Raw genomic sequence first — 25,011 nt, forward strand, 5'->3', positions numbered from 1 at the left:
TAAAAATCCAAACCTGCATAGGGTGTATGAATTCTAGCCTCGTCTTTTCATATGTACGTACTGAAATCTATTTTAATGATATACGCATTAAGTATATATATTTCCCCAAAGTTTTTCAATTATATACGCACTGAGTACTTTCCGAGAAGCTTTTTCTTGATGTACGTACTGAACTGTATTTTCCCAGAAGCTGCCTCGGGCGAATAATACATTTCATGGATACGACGCGACGCCCGAGAACCTGTTCAACCTAACAGAATAAAGGCAACATTTCCTGTCTGCCTAATTCGGAAGACGCCCGGAAGTTTCACTGGCCTTGACCAATGTAACCCACTTTTTGACGAAACAGCCCTTCATAGGCCGCCGGCCTTGTACCATTATCCTTTACAGGTTTTCTGTATCAAACATGATAAATAAAATAATCTGACTAGAAAACGATAAGATTTAATATTTTTTATCGACAGAATTCCGACCTAAACAGTTAAAAAATGAGACGATTTTAAGTATTCTGTACCCTCGTAAAGGCTGCGGAGAAGAGTGGGATGTGTCAGATGTCACGACACGGTTAGGCGTTATGGGGAAAAAAGGTATCCCACGAGGCGGGCGGAAAAGAATATGGTCGTCCACATGTATGGTGGGGAATCAAAGAGATTCTTTCTCGGATACATGATATTCCTTTTGCTATCATTGGCATTTACTATCCAGGAGTTTGTGTGGCCTCCAGCAGCATGAGCCCTGAAGATCCGAGCACAGGAACGATTTATCCAGAACACAAATATTCCAGCTTCTCTTCTTCTGCTGCAGCACCAGGTGCAATATCTATGTTTTTCATTTTGTTTTAATCTTAATTTTAAATTACATAAATCATCTAATTCTTGGCCGGAGGGGATCATATGATCTTGGATAGTACTGTTTCAGGTATTTTAGAGTAAAGATTCTACAGAAATGTATGGGAAATTGAATTTGACCTAGGTGCATAAAACTTCCACTGATCTATGACTAAAACTTAAAAAAAAATACAACCCTAAGAAAAAAAAGGGCACGGTATAGATTTTTCCGTACTAAGGAAGCAAGCTTGGGTTTTCTCTTCTTCGAGTAGAGTGATTGTTATTTATGCGTAGTGATTATTATCTGCAGATATTATGACATATCCTTATGGTGTTCTTAGGTTCCACATCAATATTTTACTTCTTTTTGGATGGCAGGGGGAATGGATGCAGGGAAGGATGGCGATCCCAGCCCGCAATCCCCGGGCTGTTCTGTCCGGACCCTGGAACTATCGAATTCTGGGAAACAAATCGGAGAGGGATCGAGGAAACAGTATGTGAAGCAGGTGACGGGCAGGTACAATGATACTGAACTGCACCTCGCTGTCAAGAAGGGGGATTTGGAGCGTGTGAAGGAGATTCTCAGTGGGTTTGATGATCCGCAGAGTCTGGTGAGTGAAGAGAATGATATGGGGGAAACTCCTCTATATGTGGCTGCAGAACAGGGGCACTTGGAGGTGTTGCAGGAGCTTCTGAAATCGGCCCGTCAGGATACAGTGGTCAAGAAAAATCAGTCTGGTCTTGATGCTTTCCATACAGCTGCCAAGCAGGGGCATTTAGGTAAGATTTTAAGGTTTTACTTATGAATCCTCTTCTGGAATCTTCCGCCTTTATTATTTCAGTAATTTAGCTGTTATCTAGTTGGGGCTTATTAAGGGGATCCGTCCCATGTGACGGATACAGCCCTGTGCAGTGTGATTGCTTACTTCATTGATCTACAACTTTTCCGTCCTCCAAATGGGGATGATGATCTCGAGAATGCCCTGGGTCACCTGGACCTCTATGAGTGAATTGTGAATGGATGTACTGTGATGATCGGAAACTCATAAGTGGTGGACTTCCTAAGCCACGATGAGAAGGTGAGTGACTATTAAACACGAAGTTACATCATAAGTGGTGGACTTCCTAAGCCACGATGAGAAGGTGAGTGACTAATAAACACGAAGTTACATTAGAGACATGAGCTAACTTCATCCGTGCAAAATCATATTCAAATTATAGCCTCTGTACTTGCTTAGGTTATTATGACTGAGTAGAACAAGGTAACTGCGGTGAGCATATTGCCTGTGATGATCTGGGGTTCAGGTTTGATAGCATTCCACTGTCAGATGCTGCAGTGTGCTTTAATTGGGATTCAAACTTGTGGCCAATAGCTGATAAATCCTACCCTACACCCATTACAGCAGGCCTCTTTGTAATGATTATTCTAAAAAAATGTACATAATTTTATCACATTATAGCAGCAAAAAGAAATGATACCTATTTGTTAAAATTGGTATCATCTACGAGGTTGACGGTCCATCTACTACCTCTTTGCTTGTAGTGGTTTGGTCACTCGAGGATAATTGTCCAGATTCTTTCATTTCTTCATAGTGGCTTCTAGCCATTGAGTTCAGTCCTTGAGGTTTTACAAAGGGAATACTTCCCGAATGACAGTGCTCTAAAGTAAGATACAAGCATGTGATGGCTTCTTCGTCAATCTGTAGCCTCTGTACCCATAGAAAGATTTTAGAGCATTAGAGTTCAGAAAATAAGGGCTGCGGGTGAGCATATTCTCTAAGATGATCAGGGATTCCTGTTTGGTTTGATAGCAATTGCTAATACTGGGTTCTGCAGTATGTTTGATGATGACCCTGTTGGAGTTCATACTTATAGTACTAGCTGGTAAGTCTTACCCTACACAAATTACAGCAGGCTTCCATTTTATGACTGTTACAAATAGATACACGTAGCATTTTCACATTATAGCAACCATCGCATTTAAAAGAAAGAACACCTATTTGTTGAGATTGTGCTCTATCTCTGAGTTTGAGGCACTTCCTCATGTCCATCTACTGATCTCCCCCACCCCTGTTGTAGTGATTTGATAACTCAAGCATAATTGCCTAGATTCTTCCATTTCATCCTAGTGGCCTCTAGCCATTGCAGTCTCTTTTTTGGGATTTTTACTTAAAGCAAGTGCTTCGTATTTGTTAATTCTTGCCTGTCAAAGAAAGCTGATGTGATATTGTTCTGGAGTCATGTTTGGCTTGAGTTCCAAATGTCTAGTTATCAGGATATTATTAATGAAAGTCAATTTTGTTTTTGGTTCACTATCTATTCTACTTTCTATGTTAGTTGAGATCAAGTTTAGTGAATCTAGAATTTCAAATCCCCCAAGGCCTCATTAACTCCCATTCTTGTCTATGTTTTGATATTGAACTTGCATGTAAACTAGCACTTTCTTTTGGCAATGTTGTTTCCCATCACCATATGTAATAGGTCGGCATTTCCACATTACTATAGCACTTTTTTTTATAACTATAACGGTTATATTAATTATTTAAAACCGGTTGGGCTGAAACCAAAACAACCATCATTACAATATTCAAAATTCCTTTTAGTTGCAGCTCTCCTTTTCCTTACATAGGTGTAGATTTACTCTAGATTACGGGATCGGGTTCCATGTAGGTTCTTCATCATTCTTGCTTAAGGCTCCTTGTGGTAGGAGGCATGCTAGGTTTGCTTTTGCATTTGCTTCCTTATTTGAGCCATGTAGAATATGGAAAAGGAGATAGGAAGAGAAGTCTTGGAGCACGTATCTCCGCCTTTGAAGTGTCTTGTTGAGCGCCAGATTGCTGAAGTGGTCCTCCGAATTTAATATCTTTATCAAAATTTTTGAGTCCCCAAAGACTTGTATTTCCTTAATGCCTTTTTCATGTGCTATCTGACAAGCTTTTAGCAGCCCAAGGATTTCTGCCTGGTTGTTGGTTCTCTGTCCAAGTCCCCAGCTGAAGCTATCTTCACGAATACCCTCCGAGGAGTAGATCACTCCGCCTGCTCCTGCTGTCCTTGGATTGCCTTTGGAGGCACCATCAAAAAAGATTGTTGTTCTACCCTGTTTCCTCCACAAAGCTTGAAAATCTGTGTCCGCTTCTCGTAGTCTCCATACAAGAGTTTTACTAGGGCAAGTGGTGTTGTTTATCCTGTCTCGAAATATATAAGTTCCCATCCATTTTTTTTCTTCTGGGAGAAGCATGTTATCGTTTTTAAGGGGATGATTGGCCACAGTCTCGAGGAGTAATGCTTTTGCTTTTGCTGCCACCTTCAAAGGGGAGTTTGGAATGCTGTTGAAGATCTGGTCATTTCTGGCGAGCCATATTTTCCAGCAGACGTATTTAGGTACTGCTTTCTAGATTCTATTCCATGCTGTCTTTCTTTGGGTCATGTGAGGATAACGCATTCTCCAGGTGCTAAAAAGGTTAGCTACTTTGACTTGCGATGGGGCAGAGACATTGAGGCCTTGAAGGATGCAGTCCCAGACTTCTTGAGCAAAAGAGCAATCCACAAACACATGCTCCATGGTTTCCTGGGCTTTGCAGCAGAGAGAACACCGATGTGGCCCGTGAATACCTCTTTTACTTAGATTGTTGCCAGTTAGCACTTTCCCATGCATTAAAACCCAGGTGAAGAAATTTATTTTGGGGAGACCGAGAGGGTCCCAGGCTTGTTTCCACACAGATGCAGTATGGCTTGAAGCTTGCTGTGGTGAAGAGAGGCAAATCCATGCCTTGTGTTGTAGATTCCAGTCATTCCCCATCCCCATTTGTCTGTCAAACGCATGTGAACCGGTGCCAGTCCCGTTAACGCTTCTTCCAGGAGGGCCTTTTGACTGCGCATTTGATCTGGAACTCGTGAGATTTTCCAATTTCGCCTTTTTCCGGAGTCGTCCCATGTCGAGATATCTGCCAGGGTGAGGAATCCTTGCTGAATGAGCTAGTTCCTGATTTCTTTGATTGCTTCATTTTTGCTCAAAGGCAACTGTCCCATTATGCTGTCTTGCCACAACATCGTGTTTTTTCCATTGCCAGGAATGCAATACAAGTGCTTTTGGAAGAACTCTATCGCACGAAGGCAGAGATACCATATCGACGACCCTTTGATGTTGTTATCTATTTGAATGTTCCTTAACGATGAGCCTTTTAGATATTTTTCTTTATGACCTGACTGACAGGGTGTTTGCTGTTTGAGAAGAGGGTCCAAAGTATTTTTCCTCCAAGAGCTAGATTGGCAAGGCTTGGGTCTCTTATTTGCAGGCCTCCTTCAGAGATGGGGCGTTTAACTGTATCCCAATTCACTAGGTGGAATTTTCTTTGGTTTCCTCTTCCTCCTCTCCACAGAAAATCCCTGATAAGTCTGGAGATCTGTTCTGTGATCTTCTTTGGGGCTAGAAGAAAGGAAGCCTGATAAATAGGCAGGGAGGACAAAACAAATTTTATAAGGATGAGTTTGCCAGTGTTGGTGAGCCATTGACCTCCCCAAGCTATAATCTTGGACTTAATTTTGCTTATTACCTCTTTCCACAATGATAATTTGTTAGGGCCGGGGTTATTGGTAACCCGAGATATTTGATTTTATCCCAAGAACCAAATCCCACAAAGCCTAAGGAGAGGGCTATTCTCTGAATTGCTTGTTGATCCACATTCCACCCATATATTGCACTTTTCCTTTTATTTATAAGAGCTCTTGATATGCTGCAGAATTTTTGAAGAATTCCACTGTAAACTTTGGCTATCTTGATGGAGGCTCTGCCCAAAAGAAGAGTATCATCTGCAAATAGTGCGTGATTGAGAGGCTCTAGCCCTTTCGTCAACTTGACTCCTGGAGCTGTCCCTGCTTTCTTTTCAGCTGTCAGTTTTCTACTTAACGAGTCTGCCATCAGAATGAACAAGAAAGGGGAGAGGGGGCAGCCTTGCCTTATTCCCCTCGAGGCTTGGAAATAGTTTGTTGGTCTGCCATTAACTAAAGGAGCTATCCATGGCTTTTCAGTACAAGCTTTAATCAAATTGACAAAGTTAGAGCTGAAACCAAAGGAAAGGAGGACTTTGTATAGGAAAGAAAGATTTACCCGGTCGAATGCATTTGCCATGTCTAACTTTATGAGCATACCTTGCTCCTGCTGAAGATAACTGGAGTGTATGACTTCTTGCACCTGTATTACATTGTCCAATATGTCTCCCTTTGACAAAGCCGCCTTGGGTGGGAGAAATGAGTCTCCCAAGCAGTGGCTTGATTCTGTTTGCCAACAATTTTTTCAGGGTTTTGTATGATGCATTGCAGAGCGAGATTGGCCTAAACCTGTCAAAAGTGCCCAGATTCACTTCTTTTGGTATTAATGCAAGGAAGGTAGAGTTAGTACTGCCTCCCACTTTGGCTTTTTGATGAAAAGCTTTAATCATCCTCAGAAGATCAATTTTTATTATTTCCCAGCAGATTCTATAAAAATGAATTGAGAAGCTGTCAGGTCCTGGTGCCTTGTCTGGTTCCATGGACCATATTACTTTACAGATTTCTTCCTCGGGGAAAGGTTTCGTAAGACTAATGTTGTCCTCCTTGCTTACCAAAGATGGAATGTGGGAGAGAAATTTAGATGACTTCTTCACTCCCATTCCCATCCTCTTTATACAGATTCTGGAAATGATCTTTTGCTGCCTTTTTTAGCTGTTCTTGACCTTTGGGCACAATCCCATCTGGGCAAGTGATTTCAGAGATATGATTTCGAGATAGCCGGGCTCTATATTGCCTATGGAAGAAAGAGGTATTTTGATCTCCAGCTTTAAGTCATAGGCTACGAGACTTAAGCCTCCAAGTCTCTTCATGGCGGAAAGCGCGAAATGATTTGATTTGGGCAACTTGTTTTTTTTCTAAATCTGAAGCAGAGATCTCCTTACTTTCCAAATCCATCTGCAGATCTGATAAAAATTGAATTGTCTCTTTTCTGTTGCTTGTAGGAGAATTTGAGGGTTCTTTAATCCATTTTTTCAAAGCTCTCTTGGTTATTTTTAGTTTGGACCATGCCTCCAGAACAGTTTCCATGAACCCTTCTTTCCCTAACCAAAGTGGGTTGAATCTAAAGGGGATAGGGCCCAAATTTTCTTCCTCTTCCAGCTATAAGAGAATAGGTTTGTGATCTGAGGCCAACTTTGGGAGAATTTTTGAGGAGATCAATCTTTTTCCTAGCAACAAAGAGCTCTGCGCTAGGAAACGATCTAGGCGAGCAGAGATGTGTTTTTCCCTAGCTCTATTGTTTGTCCAGGTGTAAAGACCTTTCTTCGGTTTGAAGTCAAGAAGATCCCAATGAAGTATTAGCTCCTCTACTAATGGAAGCATTTGGTCCCTGCCACTATTGCCACCTCTCTTTTCTTTTGGATCAATGACGAGGTTGAGATCTCTAGCCACTATTATATTATGAGGGGAGTAAATGTCTAAGAAATCAGACAAGGTCTGCCAACATTCTTTCTTCTCTGTAAGGTGGACTGGAACATAAAGGTTGAAGAGAGAGATGGAGATCTTACTAGAGAGGTGCCGAAGTTTGGTGAATATCCAATGTTGGGTCTCAAAGGAGCTTTCTAGTTGATACTTGTCCTCCGACCACAATGTTGCTAGGCCACCAGAGGAACCTCTTGCACTAATGGCCTTTCCTGCATTTTTTCCCCATTTTAATTTGCTGATCTCAAGAAGGGTTTCCCCTTCAATCTTAGTCTCTTGGAGCATGAGGATCTCAGGAGTTTCTATTTTCAGAATATCTTTGACTGTTTTAGCTTTCGAAGGGTTCCCCAAGCCTTTGCAATTCCAAGAGACTAGTTTCATTATTTAACGGGGTTGGAGTGAGTTGATCCCCCCTTAGAGGGCCTTGTTCTGGTGTTTCTCTCGATAGACATTTCAATGGTGGATTGGTTGCCTTGCATTTTTTGCCTCTCTGCCTCTTCTTCCTTGGCTTCCTTATGAGATTTCCTTCCAATTCTTTTAGAGGGTCTCTTGAATGTCTAGTCTTCCGATGATCCAGAGGTTTCTGGGGTTTTTTCCTTGTCATTTCTGCATATGTAGGTGAGGAGGAGGTTCCTGCTGGGGAGTCAAGTTGGGTTACTTCTATGTTCTTCTTTTCTGCTTCGAGTGAGGGAACTTGGCGTTCAATCTCCTCTATCTTTGTTTCTGGAATTTCGATTGAAGTATTGAGGGTTTCGAATGGGTTTATTGAGGTTGTTGTCTTTGGCTGTTCTCCTCTTTCTTTTGAACCATTCCTGTTAAGGGAGTTCCAGACTCCATCGGTACCTCTTTCCCTTTATTCCTGTTACTCTCCTTGGCTTGGATTGCTTTTTGCACCTGGATCCATTTTTCTCCTTTCGACTTCTCTAGATCTTCCTCCTTTTTTTTGCAGTATCTTGCAAAATGCCCATATTCATGGAAATTTTTGCATTTGAATGGTAGTTGCTCGTAGTCTAACTCTTGGATATAAGACTAGTTTGCTATTGTTAACTTTATGGCTTCAGGTAACCCTATTTCCAAGTCGACTTTGACGCATATTCTTGCACATGAGTACTGATCCCTTCTCTCTGCTCTGTCTATGTATTTTCACAGGGTGTTACCAATCGTTTCTTGTGACTTCGAGTTCCAGCAGTGCAGTGGAAGATGAGGGAGGCGCACCCACACTGGAACTGTTGACAGCACATCTTGTGTCGGATCGAAATCTGGTGACCATGAGTTTAGATACAGACCTTGAGGTCCCATGAAATATGGTCCATTCCTAAAGATGAGATTTCTGTCTTCTACTGAATCAAAACAAAGACAAAAAAGCCCTAACTAACCATAAAACTTTTGATGCCTTCCTTTACTAGTGGTCACTAGTTCCTCTGAACCCACGCCTCGACAGCCTTGGGGGAAGGCCATAGCCCTGTAAATTGACTGATGAGCCCTCTTTCAGCTAAGTTCATAGCAAATCTGCAAGAATCTTCAACGGACAGGGCGACTGTGGGGATGTTGTCAAGTTTCTTTACAAACTTGCGCTGAGTTTCCCTTGCTGGTTGTTTACTACTATTGCCGATCAGCTTCCTGAACGCAAGGATCTTTGGTGGAGGAGGTGAAGGAGGAGGGGCCTCAGGGCCCCCTCCGGGGCCATGGCGATGAAGGGAGTACTCAGATCGCACTAGGGGCTGCTGCGCGTGCGAAGCGGAGGTTTTCCCTCCAAGCTTATCTCAATTTCTGTTTATTTATTATTTTTAAGGAGTGAGGTGCAGTTTTCACTTCAGGTTACCCCAACAATTCAAGGCACTCATTACTTTAACACTTTTAACTTCAGTAATGATTATCTATATTTTTTTCCCAAATGGTCGATTAAAATTTAGTCTATTCAATGAATTCTTATTATGCTGATGAAATCAATCTGCGATTCCATTTCCTTTTTTGTCACTAAACCATGAGGAATTACTGATGTTGCAAGAACAACATTCATTGGTTTTAAATTCCTTCAAGTCGTTTTTGGTAGTCTCACTAATCTATCTTGGACCAACAAGTTGTACAACTGACAACTAGAAGTGATCAACATCAACAACTGTCATTATCTTTGATGATCAGCCATTGGCTTGGAGTCCTAATTTGACTAGAAGACAAACAATCAACGCAATATATGTTAAATAAGGAATTGACATAGTTTATTATTAAAATGTTTTCTTGTATAAATAGATATCAGAACACTAAGTAGTTTAGATGCAAAGGTAGCCAATATTGTTGTAGGGGTTTAGAAGCAGTATGTAGAGGTGGGAGACGCGGGTGCGGGGAGACACACAAGGGGGATGTGTGGGAGTACCCTCAAATTTTAGGGAAATTTAGGGGGGATGGAGGGACGTCGGGGTATATAATTGTTTCTTTTTTCTTTTTTAATATATATATATATTTCAAATTCATATTCAATAATGAAAGCATAAATACAACAATACATACATAATTGAATTAAATAATGAAATACGTTGATCCATACTCATCATCCTTATTAATACATACATGATTCATCCATAGAACACAAGATTCAATAATGAAATACTCTGATCCATATTCATCATTCATTATTCACCATTCTAGAATCTACATTGATTTAAAAATTAAATTCATCATTCATCATTCTAGATTCTAAATTGATTTAAAATTAAAATTCATTATTCATCATTCTAGAATCTAATTAGTACTAAGCAAAATAGAGTCTAGGCAATAATAGATACTGAAATTTGAAGACTGGAATAGTAAATTGATATAACTAAAACTCAAAAACAGTGGAGTGATGAGTCTAAAAGTCACTCTAAAGTACACAGAGGGCTTGGTGCTCTTGACTAAATACTAATTCCATACCCTTGTACATAACAAAATGCAATGGAAACATTTCTATCCATCGAATCCTAAATTCCTGGAAAACTGTAAGTCTGTTGGATTTTGAGTGAGATCTAAAATTCTACTTTCTCCATATGAAATCCAATGAGGTTGGAACCACTGTCAAACATCCTGAGTCCTTTATCTTTCATTTTCATCCTTTTACTTTAAGAATTTAACATTACCATGAATTGCATAGCATTAGTAGGGCAATATGGTCAAATACTAGGTTTCCCCTGTCATAAATCATTGTTTACAAGCAAATTTAAGGGGGGCGTGCATAACCCATTTTGAGGGGGACGCCCAGGCATCCCCCTTTTGGGGAGTTGCGTCCCCCACATTGGGGAAATGTCCCCCCCCCCGTGTCTTGCCACATCTCCCCAAAAGGGGGACGTGGGGAAACGTTTCCCTAGACGTCCCCCCGTCTGGGTGTGTGGGTGCGAGGGGTGCGCGCACCCAACCCTGGGGGAAGTGTCCAGTTGAACACTGGGAAAAACTATCTTACGTGTTAGAAATAGAATAAGAGGAGGAAGAAACATTAATTTATCACTTTCTAAGTTTGATATTGCCTTTTAGAGACCATTGCCCATGGCTAAGGGTATAGAAGCTTTGTACTCTGTAACCCATTATGTATCAATATAAGCTGGTAGTTGCTGTTCTATAAATGTATCTGTTAAGCATGTTTTGTAAACGCTATCTTTTAAGCTTTTTTGGAACTTGAAAGTTGTGGTTGGTGGATAGGTATTGGAATGTATGCACATGGAGTCCCTGTGATCCAAAATGGATTACTATATAATTTCTCATCCCTTTTGGTACTTTCTGGGTGAATAACAATAACCGTGGATTTGTAGGGGCCATTTTTAGCACCAATCCTGAATTCCACTGAACAGGGCCAAAAAAATTGCTTGTATGGGGCCTGAAAATGGACTCATTGGGGTTGAAAATGTTAGATAGTACATAAATAGTCTATTACTGGGTTGCAACACATATGGCAGTTCTGGCCCTTTGATGCTTTGTGTTATGGAAGCATTATACAAATCCAAACTGTATTGAATTCTGTACAGCTTAATGATCTGTAGATGAGGATGCAACAATAAATAGACAATGAGGATGCAATGACATGTCATTGATTTTCAGATTCCAGCATTGAGGACGCATGCATGCATGGGCCAGCTATGATACAATAAGATAAGTTTATCCATAGTCTTCAGTTTACAGATAAGTCACTAAAGTTAGATGAGGTACTGCTTTTATTAGCAGTCTTTTTAAATTCGTTTTTTAATCTGTTAGATAGGGCTCAGATCCTCCTCGGAATGTGTTATCACAAAATCTAGCACCCTCATATTATGTAAGGTTGCAAGCATCAAGGGGCTAGTTTTGTTCAACTTAGGGAGGCTACCCACTGTCACAACTCTTTTCCAACTAAGGGGGGGCTTCCATAAATTAGGACTGCTAATGTATTGAAACGTGCAACTAGGGCCAAATTTCACTTTGGGCAGCTCATTTGAAGAAGATGATTATTGCATTGAATTCCTCTTTCCGAGAGGACCAAAATTGACCTAAGACTCACTGAATTTGGACAAGGAGAAATATGTTTTTGAAGTGAAGCCCACAAGATCATATTTGTCAAGGTCGGCTTGGGGTCTCATTAGACAAATTGACCCTCCTCCATCACATATAAATAGAAGTGACCTTCAACCTCATTTGGCACATTCACAACAACATATCATTCCTTCTCTCTCCTACACTGATTGGTTCGTACAAATCACAGGGCAGCCTATTCTTCTTCACACATGCGAGGGTTTTGGAGGCATCTTTGACTTTTGGTGTTGACTTTTTGCAGCAGGACAGTTTGACTTTGTTTGACTGAGGTTCTCTCCTTGGTTTGACTCACTTTGACCAACAAAAGTTTGATTTTGGAAGGCCGAGTTGTTTGGCACAGAAATCGAGGAAACCTGGGCACTTTGACAAGCATTGACTTCAGGATTGACCGCTCTTTTGACCGCAGAAAATTACAACGGACTTTCTCTCTCTTTTGACTGGACTTTGGAGGACTGTTTTGGGCTGACTTTGACGAGCAAGGAAGGCTGAGTTTGACTAAAGTTGACGAAGCTCAAGAAGGCAAGTTTGACTGTTGCACTGATTGTTGACTGGTTAGGGTAAGTTGACTGCTGTTGACTTTTCAAAATTGCAGTTCATCAAGCTGATCAGATTGGTTTGGGTAATTTGCAAAAGTCAAGTCACTTTGACTTTAACTCTCATCATTGTACTCTATTGGATATTCTCTCTGTAGGAATTTACAGGGTAAGTTCCTCAGAAAGAATACCAAAAGGACACCGCTCACAACCAGATCACAGATCAATACACCAGTATTTTTGACGTGGTTAAAACCCTCAAAGAGGGAAACAGTCCACGGCCTGTCCCAACGTGGGTACTACAGGCAATTTATTAATCAAAGAATGAAAATTTACATAAGCTTCTCTCATGCACGGATTACCCGAACAATGACCCTCCATGCGCTTTAAATAGAACTCATGGACCAATCGGGTGTCAAGCCACGGATCAAGTGTCGGTAATACCGAGGAGAGAGTGAACCGTCGGATCACTACATATCGTGACCGTCGGATTGTAAGTTACAAAATGTACAACGGTAAAGAAACACACTTTACCTAACTCTATACCTAACTCTATACTAGACCAAGTTGAACTTAACTATATCCTATGTGTCGGAATATCCTAACATCCCCCCTTAAGAACAACTTGGGATAGGATTGAAGGATTTACAAATATGACACAATAGGAGAAGGAAGGAGGCACTAGAGCCTATCCCCCTTAGTGACAACTTCCTGAACTCCAAGCATATATCGAAGTTTAGTGAACTTCGCCTCTGTGAGAGCCTTTGTGAAGATGTCTGCAACCTGATCATCTGTTGGACAATATTGCACTTCAAGAACATGGTCATGAATGAGCTTTCTGATGAAGTGCATGTGTAGTTCAATGTGTTTGCTGCGCTGATGCTGGACTGGATCTTTGCATAGCTGAATGGCACTTTGATTATCACACCAAAGTGTGGTTGGATGCTGCTGCTCAAAGCCAAACTCTGATAGGATCTGACGAAGCCACAAGGCTTCCTTACTAGCTTCCACGGCACCACGATACTCTGCTTCTGCTGACGAAAGAGAAATGGCAGCCTGTTTCTTACAAGCCCATGTAATAGGTCCTGAACCAAGAGTGAAGACATAACCGGCAGTAGACTTCCGATCATCAGGGTCACCAGCCCAATCAGAATCAGTGAAACCAACTAACAGAGGAGCTGCTTTGGCACTGTAATGAATCCCAAACTGTACTGTACCTCGAACATAACGAAGTATTCTTTTAGCTGCTTTCCAATGACTTTCACGGGGGTTTTGCATAAAACGAGCAACAAGGCCAACAACAAAGGAAAGATCAGGACGAGTATGGGTTAAATACAAGAGTTTTCCTACAAGTTGACGGTATAAGGTAGCATCAACTTCAGGAGAAGTACAAGAGACTGAAAGTTTGACTCCAGACTGAAAGGGAGAAGGGGCTGGCTTACAGTCTTCCATGTGAAAATGACGAAGAATATCACAAGCATACTTGGACTGGGAAAGGAAAATACCCTCCTTGGATTGCAAGACTTGAAGACCGAGAAAATAGTGTAAGTGTCCTAAGTCTGTCATTTCAAATTTCTTTTTAAGGCTGGACTTCACATGGTTTATAAGGTTGGGATCACTACCAGTAAGAATAAGATCATCAACATAAAGAACAAGGATGATAAGAGAGTTGCCCACTTTCTTGGTGTAGACAGTATTGTCAGAATGACACCTAGAAAAGCCAGATTCTAAAAGAAAGCTATCCATTTTGGCATACCAAGCCCGAGGAGCTTGCTTGAGGCCATAAAGGGATTTCTTAAGTCGACAAACAAGGCTGGAGTCTGTTTGTATGAAGCCAATGGGTTGTTCCATATAGATTTCTTCCTGCAAGTCCCCATGCAAGAAGGCAGATTTAACATCCATCTGATGGACTTCCCATTTTAAAGAGGCAGCAAGGGAAAGAACAAGGCGGATAGAGTTCATTTTGGCAACAGGGGAGAAGGTTTCAGTGTAGTCAATGCCTTCAACCTGTGAAAAGCCCTTAGCAACGAGACGAGCTTTATGTTTATCAACTTTCCCATCTGGTCCATACTTGGTTCTGTAAACCCATTTACATCTAACAAGTTTGCGTCCCTTTGGTAGAGGAACAAGATCCCATGTATCATTTGTCATCAATGAATGATATTCTTCATTCATAGCTGCTTCCCAATGTGGATGGCCTGAAGCTTCTGCAAAAGTGTCAGGATCATGATTTACTGGAGCTTGAGCCAGTAAAGAAGAGGCTCTTTCAAACTGAGAACGTGTACGTCGCTGATCTGTAGGATCACCGGCAAGATCACCTGCTGCATCCCGAGTAGCACGGACCCATCTTGGAAGTTGAGGATCCTGAGAAGGTGGGGGAGGATTATCATCCTCGCTTTCATCATCTGAAGAAGAAATGTTTTCAAAAGTAGAAGAGATAGGAAGAGGTGGCACATCCGCCGGACTAGGCTCGCAGGCCGATTTATTTTCATCAAATTTTACATCTCTTCTAATGATAACATTTTTGGACTTAAATGGAATAAGTCTATAACCTTTTACATCTTCAGAATATCCAACAAAAGTACATTTCTCACTCTTAGGTTCTAAAGCTTTATGCTTTTCATCTGGAATATGGGCCCATGCTTCACTTCCAAACACACGAAAGTGACTTACATCTGGTTTAATGGAACTCCAAGCTTCTTCTGGAGTGATATTCTCTAGAACCTTAGTAGGAGTGCGATTGATTATATAATTTGCACAATTAATTGCTTCGGCCCAAAAACTAAGACTGAGTCCTTTAGATTGCAGCATACAATTAGCCATTTCCTTTAAGGTGCGATTTTTCCTTTCAGCTACACCATTTTGTTGTGGAGTGTATGGAACAGTATGTTGCATTTGAATTCCATTTTCGGTGCAAAAGTTGATGAATGTGTTTTTAACATATTCTCCACCATTATCAGTTCTTAGCTTAAGAATTTGATGTCCAGATTGTTTTTCAACAAAGGCTTTGAAGGCCAAAAATGTGTTAAATACTTCGCTCTTGAGTTTTAAGAAGTATACCCAAGTGCGTCTGGAGAAATCATCAATGAAAGTTAAGAAGTACTTGCAGCCAGAGAATGAAGCAACAGGAAGAGGACCACATAAATCACTGTGCACAAGCTGTAAAGGGGCTGAGGCGTGCCAAGAGGCACGTTTGTCAAAACTGTCCCGATGATGTTTTCCGAGTACACATCCGGAACAAACACCATCTCTGCAAGATACCATAGGAAGACCTGTCACCATATTTTCTTTACATAGATGCTGAAGGGAGCGATAGTTTAAGTGACCAAATCGCTCATGCCAAAGTTTGCTCACTTCATCATTATGAGCAACAAATACTGAGGGAAGATTTGATGACCCAAAGTTGTGAAACTTATACAACCTTGTGGAATCATCAGCAAGACCAGTAGCTAGAATCTGTTTAGGATCTTTTAGATCCTTGATTACAACATCATGAGGTGAAAATTCAACAATTTTACCTTCACCTGAATGAGTTATCTGATAGACAGATAGAAGGTTGCAGGATAAGGTTGGAACACATAATACATCATTAAACTGACCATTGTCTAGATGAACAGTTCCAGTCCCTACAACATTAAGAGATCTATCATCACCAACATATATATTTTTGGTGTTACAATCATTTAAAGAAGAAAACATGGCTTGGTTTTTGGCCATGTGATAAGAGGCTCCAGAATCAATGAGCCACTCATGAGAATGAGAAGAAGAAGAAGATACATTTAATGCATAACCAGACTGAGATGATTGACAACGACATGCAGAAAGTGCCATTCCGGAAGTTGAAGTTGAAGTAGGCTCCACATGGATGTTATGTTTCTTCATTGCGGCTTCCAAGGCTTCCATCTTCTTAAAGCATTTAGATTCTAAGTGGCCATCTCGATTACAAAAGTTACAATGTCTATCAGTCTTCTTCCATTTGTTTTTATTGGTCTTATCATTTTGCTGAAATGATCTTTCATTTTGAGGCTGAGTTGGTTTAGGACCATTCTTTTGAGGATATGACTTCTTAGGATTCTTTGAATTTGGTTGCTGCTGGGCGGCTAACGCTTTCGTGGAAGAGTTTCCAAGATTAAGAAGACCAAGGTGTAAGAGTTTTTCTTGTTCTCTTATTAAGGAATCACAAAAGGAGTCAAAGGAAGGGGCCTTGTAGTCTTTTCCTTGACAAATGAAAGCTTCCCTTGTAGAATGGAAAGTGGAAACAAATACAGAGTAGGCTGGTCCCAACTTAGTAAGGATGGAATAAATAAGGTTACCATCTTCTTTCTTAACTTTAACACCTTCCAAGAGATATCTAAGGGTCTTGAATTTGGACAAGAAATCTTCAATGCAAGAAAAATTATTAGGATCCAAAGTAAGCAACTCATTTTCAAGTTGATGGGCTCTAATTTCATTTTTAATCCCAAAAACTTTAGCGAGTTTTTCTAATGCTTCATGAGGAGTCTCAAGTTCTGCAATGTGGAATCTAAGATCAGGAGAAATAGACATCCCTATCAAACCACGTGCTTGATCTTGTCTATTTTCCCATTTTGCAGCCTTGTCTTCATCTTTTGGTTTCTTCTCTTGGTCTGTGGCTATTCTGAAGAGACCTTTACTTCTAAGTAAATCTTCCATGTAGGCTACCCATTGGAAGTAGTTAGTGCTGTCAAGAATGACTTGGCATGGACTTTCCATTTTAAAAAAAAAAACTGAAGCTGAAGATGCTGAAAGTAAGTGTTCCAATGGATAGATCTCGAAAAAATAGGCGGTTTTAAAAAAAACGGCTCTGAAAAAGGCTTCCGGATGAAGAAGTTATGGCTTTTTGAAAAAAAATTGTTGACGTTGCCGGCAAAGTGCGCGAATGTGCGGGAATGAAAAAATCCGCCCCCACAAAATGGAGACTTGAACCCAAGACCTCTACTCTCTTAAAATAGCTTTGAACCAATTGATCTATACAAAAAATTTGAGAGAGAGAGAGAGAGAGAGAGAGAGAGGGGGGGGTGGGGGCCTTGGTTTGCGTGCTTGCCTTGAGAAATCTTTTTTTCTCTACAAAACACAAAACACAAAACCCAACACTAATATGCAAAGAAAAACGAACCTTGCGGCTCGAAGTTAGCTTTAGCCAAAAAACTAGAAATTTAAAAAAAAAATCTCAAAGTTAGCTTTAGCCGAAAAACTAAATATTTTTCTCAATGTTTCTGATTTTCCGAGATCACACTAAGGTGCAGGGAAAAGAGCATACGCATGAGAAAAATCCTTCGTTTCTGTTTCTGATTTGCCCAGATCGCACAGAGTCGCACGGCAAAGAGCATACACAGAAATGAAAGGTATAGATCCGGTTTAAAAAAGGCTAAATAAACCGAAACCGAAATAAGCAGAGAGAAAATAACAGTAAACTGCAAAAAACACTGTATACCTCCCGATCTGAAAAATGACGCAGCTAGGGCTACCGGAAACCTTTTCGCGTGAAACGAAAGGGGTTCCTCACTGGAACAGATGCTCCGAACGCAACAGAGCAGTCCTCTCGGCCCGAAAGCAGTCAGAAACAGCAGATCTAGGAAACGACAGCCGCATGCAGTTCTACCGGCTTCAGATTTGGATCACCAACGGACGCGGCCCTCAAATAGCTCTGATACCATGTAGGAATTTACAGGGTAAGTTCCTCAAAAAGAATACCAAAAGGACACCGCTCACAACCAGATCACAGATCAATACACCAGTATTTTTGACGTGGTTAAAACCCTCAAAGAGGGAAACAGTCCACGGCCTGTCTCAACGTGGGTACTACAGGCAATTTATTAATCAAAGAATGAAAATTTACATAAGCTTCTCTCATGCACGGATTACCCGAACAATGACCCTCCATGCGCTTTAAATAGAACTCATGGACCAATCGGGTGTCAAGCCACGGATCAAGTGTCGGTAATACCGAGGAGAGAATGAACCGTCGGATCACTACATATCGTGACCGTCGGATTGTAAGTTACAAAATGTACAACGGTAAAGAAACACACTTTACCTAACTCTATACCTAACTCTACACTAGACCAAGTTGAACTTAACTATATCCTATGTGTCGGAATATCCTAACACTCTCTCTAATGAACATTTGATATTTGATAATAAGAAGGATTGATTAAGGGTTTTCCCCATCTAGGGGTTTTTCCCTGGCTTGAGCCAATTTCTTGTGTTCTCTTGTCTTGGCTTGTCTTCTGCACTTTATTGTTCATGTTCGATCTACAGTTACTATCAATGTGAATTAATGGTTAATGTGATTACTATTGGAAATTAAAGTGGAAATTATCATTGGGCTAATAAAAGGACATTGATGTAATTGTTGCGAGCAATAGAACATACCATTGCTATCTAAAATTATCATGGTTTCAGAGCGCAGGCGAGGACAAGACCAAGCAAGAGAGAAAATAATCACTAAGATATTTGTTGGACAAAGATTATTGGACAAGTCTCCATGGTCTCTACATCTTACTTCAAGACTGAGGACAAGCTCAATGATAAATTTGACTATCATGCGTGGAATATGACTTTGGATCTGAGTTTGGAAGAGCATGAAGTATTGGACTATGTGCAAGGAAAAGTGGCAGAGCTTCCTTGAAATGCACTTGCTGTTGCTAAAACGTGTTAGAAAATCAGAAAGGCAAAAATATTTTCTTATGATGATAATTACTTGTGATATTCTTATGTTCTTATTAACTTTTTTATGTTCTTCTTTTATCTTGATTCATCAAGCAATTACCAAAACCATAACACAAAGATCAAAGACACCAGAGGTAGGCACACAACCAGGGCAAAACCCCTATCTAGGGGAAAACCCAGTCAAACCTCTTCCATCAGTAGTTTCACAAGACAAGTCGAGATAATCCAAGACTCTTTGACCTAGACCCAAACTTCCTCCAATCATCAAGTCGGCCTTTCCTTCCCCTTCAGATGATAACCTTCCAACAACAACTTTGACCTAGAACTGTTATTTTGTAGCAACAACTTTGACCTAGAACTTCGATCTTGTAGCAACAAAATTTCAACCTCCCAACAACAGAGCTTCAACCCAACAGCTGAACTTCGACCTGCAGTAGAATCCAGAATTTCGACCCCAGCAGTAGCCCAGTAACTTCACACGTGTGAGATAGAGAGATAGCCCAAAACTTCGATCTTGTCCTTCTCCCTTTTCTGCAACTTCACACTTTTTTGGTTCTTCTTCTTGTGTATCGAACTTGAGTGAGTGATGCTCCAAATGAATCGAACTGCACTTCTATATATAGCCTCTTCTGAGGATCAAATTGCCCTAATGTAGGCCAACTTCATCAGGTAAGGGCTGACTTAGTGTGGAGGTGACAAATGAATTATTTGACTCAATAATAATTCTTTTTACATGATACAAAATCCCAAGAAGGATATAATAAAACGGACAATGACTCTAATGGCTCTAGATAAAACCTAGAAAGCTTCAATGGGGACTTTGACCTAGAAAATGATGACCCAAGCATGAAACCCACGCTCTAATAAGTAATTTTAATAATAATAAAAAATTCTTTTTCTTTATTTTGATAAATACATTTCATTATGACTCAAATATAATTATGAACACTGAACCTAGTTACATTCTTCAACACTCCCTCTTAACTAGGGAGGTATTCATAATTACCTATATATACAAGTACATGGAAGATCTCAAAACACATGGACCATGAAGAGTTTAGGCACACACGATGCCACATACTAGATTCTTGACCAGGGAAATCTATCTGGGTGGGACTAAAATGGACTAAAGCTTTCAACCTCTATAGGTACCATCAGGCTTACTTACTAACCATCAACCCAGGGATCTAATGCAAGGTCAGAGCTCTATGACCAACACCACTCTCCTTACTTCAGGAACTAAACATCAACACACAGGCTGGCTAGATGTCCTCCTAGGCATTTTGTATTACACACAATGCCTCAACACACCCGATTATTCAAATCGGTAACATCAAATCTCTCTTGATCAAACAGATCGATAACATCAAATAAATCAACCATGCAAAACATGCTTCCAAAACTTCTACCTTTTTAAGGAGAAATTTCTCTGTACAGACACAACCCCAATCAGTAACAAACTTTCAAATACACATAAGTAAACACAAACCTTTCAAGGTCTTCAATCATCTTGATGCCACTTATATCAAGTTATTCATATGTAACTAGTCGGAAGCTTTTCTTCTTTAATTTCTTCAGCAACTCTAAGACATCCTCAATATACATTCTCCAATTTCTTCTTCAAGGTATCCATCATGACTATCATAATATGCCCTCCCTCTCAACTGGGGAGATATATTCTTTCTTTTATCAACTATTTTCTATAACAATGGAGAGTCTTTCATGGCTACATTCCTCCTTAGCAAAATCATCTTGATCATCATCATTCATAATACATATAACTTCCTTCATCATGCTTATCAATCAAATTAACTTTATTTACGAATATCTTTCAACATCTTGAAGATTATGTACCTGCACAACTTAAACAACAAGTACAACCAAATACATATATAGAAGCATGTAGTTAATTATATCAGAATCATACATTGACTTTAGACATCAAATTTTTAAACTTAGTTAGGTTCAACAAGAGACACATACTTCTATACTTCAACTTCTTGTTCGGGTTTTGTTACAAACCCTAGATCACATCATTTAAAGTAACTCAATCAAGATATTGGTCTCATTATATCTAGGGCCTCAATATTACTTTCAGAGATATGACAAACTTTACTATGATATATTGCAAACCCTAAAATCCAACTTTGAGACACTATGCTTTAGATATCAATCGACAAAACCAATTATAACACAATCTAAGGTTTCAACAATATGACCAACTTCTACTAGGGTTTGTTGCAAACCCTAGATTCATCATCAAGGCTAAACACTATTATTATATCCTAGAATATCAAACTTCTACTAGGGCTTAGTTACAAACCCTAGAATTTACACACTATGAGCATCAATAATTAGGTTAGCACATATAGATATCTAGGATTTCATAATCATGCATGTTGTATCTCTGAGATGATAATGGTCAGCTATCATGTTAGGGGATCTAAGATAATTGTTTTGGGGGTTTTGTTTTAATTTGGAGGACCAATGTAGGAAACAGATTTAAAACAGTGATGCCTAACCTTTTGAATAATATTAATATCTAAACAGAGGGCTGCTATTAAAATTCACACAGTGATATAGCTTGCATGGTGGTGAGCAGAAATAAAGAGGTGGTATGACTATCACAATTTTCAAATTGACGATTAAATAATCATAAGTAAGAAAACCTTTAAATTATGTTCAGAAGGTTTAACAAAATATGCTTAAGCTTACAACAAATGTTGATGATATTATGATTTAGAGGGAATTAATAAAACAAACAGTTTATATAATTCATTCTCTTTATAGATGATCACTTCAGAAGCTTATAAGAATAATTGAAACACAATTACTCCTACCTGGTTATCTTTGTAAAACATAAGAACATGAAGAAAACACTGTGAAATAAAACTGGAAAAAACTTATAGAAAAACAAAACTGTATGAATCAGAATTCAGAATCCATTTGCTTTTGTATTAATGATTCAGAAAAGTCAAGTACATTCAATGCTTAGAAATGCTTCTTCAAGGGTGCAACCCTTAATAACTCGTGAAAGAGAGTTATTTATACAATTTGAGAACTGAGAAAATATCTTAAACTATTTTACAAAAATAGATAATTACAAAATCAGGAATATAAACTGCTAGCCGATCTGGCACTATTTTGGTGCTAAGCTGTTTGATGACTGTTGCTGAAAAAATTGAAAACTGTTGAACTTGTGATGACTGTTCCTGTAAAAGCTGAATGTTGTTTGATCATCCTCTAGTCAAGTAAATCAGTTAATTCTTCCCAGCGTTTCTTATCTGGGATAGATATCTTTGTTACCCTTCTGTAAACTTCATCCATCTCTGTATACTTAGTGAAAGTGGGTTTTACCGGGAATATGTGCCTAATTTCATCTAAAATGAAGAAGGTGTCCCTGAGTGCATTTAGCACCACTCTTGGTGTTGTTGCACCTCTTATGTTTGAAACTGAAGCTGCATTGGTGCCTACCTCTGTAAGCTTTCGAACATAATCCTCAATAGGCATTAATTTGTCATTAATCACAAGCATAGAGGGCAAACCCTTGCTAGTCAAGGGTTCAATCCTACTGAAAAATCGCTGAACTATTGTATTCACACTGCTGCACTTTTCTTCCAACTGAAGGATGAGGTTCTTCTTGGTGATGATCTTCTTAACTTCCAGTATAGTTGCTGTCCTATCATTTATCCCTAATTCTTCAAGCTCATAACTGTCTTTAGAATTAAGGAACTTGATTATATTAGAAGCAATTTCTGGCTTGTCCTCAAGCTCTTTAGAAATAGTTTCAACAGTTTGCTGAGCTTTCTCCAAGAGGTCTTTTTGATCAAATACTATCTTGATATAGGGCCATATATCATCTTACTGAAAAATCGGTGAACTATTGTATTCACACTGTTGCACTTTTCTTCCAACTAAAGGATGAGGTTCTTCTTGGTGATGATCTTCTTAACTTCCAGTGTAGTTGCTGTCTTGTTATTTATCCCTAATTCTTCAAGCTCATAGCTATCTTTAGATTTAAGGAACTTGATTATATCAAAAGCAATTTTTGGCTTATCCTCAAGCTCTTTAGAAATAGTTTCAACAGTTTGCTGAGCTTTCTCCAAGAGGTCTTTTTGATCAAATACTATCTTGATATAGGGCCAGATATCCTTAATTGCTTTAGTAATTTCTTCCCACAAAATTTCCCTTGCCAAACCCAATTTGTTTCCAAGGTAAGATTCTTTGAGTTCCCTCTGCAATGTTTCAATCTGACCTTTTGCTCTCTGCAACTCAGCTGCATGTGAAGTGTCTGCAACTATTTTCATATGTTGTAACTCCTTGAGTTCATTCTGCAACTTCTTGATTTCTCCTTCTGAATAGTCAGGTTCTGAACAGTTTCAACAAGTTCTTCAACTCTTTCTACTGCACTTGTAGTCGATGTTGTGGCTAAAGTAGAAACCCTGGTTACAGGGATTGTTGCAAGGGGTACTTTATCCATTAGAGTTTGAGCTCTTTTGACAACTTCCTCTTTCTCCTTGACTAGTTTCTCCATCTGCTCTTCCATCTATTTTATTTGCAAATTCTGTTCCATGATGAGCTTCATCATGTCAAACTTTTGAGTTTTAGTTTCTTCAATCTCTTTAGCCATTGGGTCCTCAGAAGCTGGCAATTTGAGCTGTTTCCTTAATGTTGAGAGCTCAACATTTTTCTTCTTAACAAGTTCTTCTGCAGCATTTATGTTGGAGGGATCATATCCCATCTTCAGCACCAGATCTTCTAAAGATTTGATCTTTGTGTCCTTTGCCAATGAGGAGACTTTCTCCAACTTGAGCTGTGACTGTGTGTTTGCTAAGGTAACCTGCAATTTTGACAAACTCATGGCAAGTATGAGTTAAAGTAGAAGAAATCATCTGTCCAGTTTGTTTGTGCATCTCAATTTGATCAATTGGATGCACATCCTTTACATTAAATTCAAAAGAGGTCTGCTTCTGATAATGTGCAGCAGTCCTAGGATGTGGAATTTGGGCTTGTAAGAAAGCCATCTGCATCTTTCCCTTCTCAGAGTCAAAGACTGAAAGAAGTCTAGCCTGAGAGCTGGAGGAATGTTTCCAGAACTGGGTGTAGGTGTTCAATTTCAACTCTTCATTCTTCTTTTTAATCTCACTGAAAACATGAAAGATGTCCTCCTCCTTGTCCTTCTGAATGCTTCCACTGGTCTGAATTACCTGTTGTTCTTGAGAAGTAGTGGAATGAGTTGGGGATTGGGTAGACTGTCCACCAGACTGTGTATAGAGCATAGTCTCTCCAAGTCCATCAAATGTGGTTTTCTGAGACTCATGTGTTGCACCAACAATCACAGAGATCCTAGGTCTCTTCTTTCTATGCACAATCCTAAAGCCCTGGCTTGATGCTTCAGTTGTAGGGGATGATTGTTCTTCCCTTGCTCTTTTAGTTGTCTTTTCCTGTGCAAGTGGAGTTTGCACATTTGAAGTGGAAACTGCCTGCTCTTCAGCTTCTTGGAGGGTGTTCTCTGTCCATTCCAACTGATTTTTGTATTGTTCTATTTCAGGCCTGGCTGTATGGTGATATGCAGTAAACTTGTTTTCCACCCTGAGTTTAGAAATCACTCCCATTGGGTCATAAGACCAAGTGAAACTGAGACCAAACTTCATTTCCTTTAATAACCTGTTCGCCTCTTCTCTTGTTTCTCTAGTGTTGCAGATGAATGGACCAACCTGAGCTTTTAGCTTGAATTGAGATTTCTTCTTTGCTGCCACAAAGTGTAGTTCATCTGCATTTAACCTTTGCCTAATATATTCCAGTGCAAAGATTCTGATGGGGAGGTACTTGGGAAGTTTTTAGGGTGGAAGCTCACAACCATAAACCCTGATTTCTGTGTAGTTTTGGCAAAGATACCAATCTTCTGTTGTGGCTTGGTCGACCAACTGCAATACTCTGACAATCTCATCACTGATTCTTGG

At 39.8% G+C, this 25,011-nt stretch overlaps 1 protein-coding gene across 1 annotated transcript in view; it reads left to right on the plus strand.

The window, feature by feature from the left end:
* Nucleotides 1-565: 565 nt before the first annotated feature.
* The window catches only part of LOC149174059 (ankyrin repeat-containing protein ITN1-like), a 58,273-nt gene continuing 33,827 nt past the window's right edge, over nt 566-25,011 (plus strand). Inside the window, exons 1-2 of the mRNA XM_089419161.1 lie at nt 566-810; nt 1,206-1,607. Of these exons, the coding sequence (XP_089275287.1) occupies nt 729-810; nt 1,206-1,607 (484 nt within the window). The 5' untranslated portion in view covers nt 566-728. The remainder of the gene's footprint in view (nt 811-1,205; nt 1,608-25,011) is intronic.

The sequence above is a fragment of the Pinus tabuliformis genome, chromosome 4_1 (assembly GCF_031772625.1).
Source record: "Pinus tabuliformis cultivar Carrire ecotype Pingquan chromosome 4_1, CPIR1, whole genome shotgun sequence".
NCBI lineage: Eukaryota > Viridiplantae > Streptophyta > Pinopsida > Pinales > Pinaceae > Pinus > Pinus tabuliformis.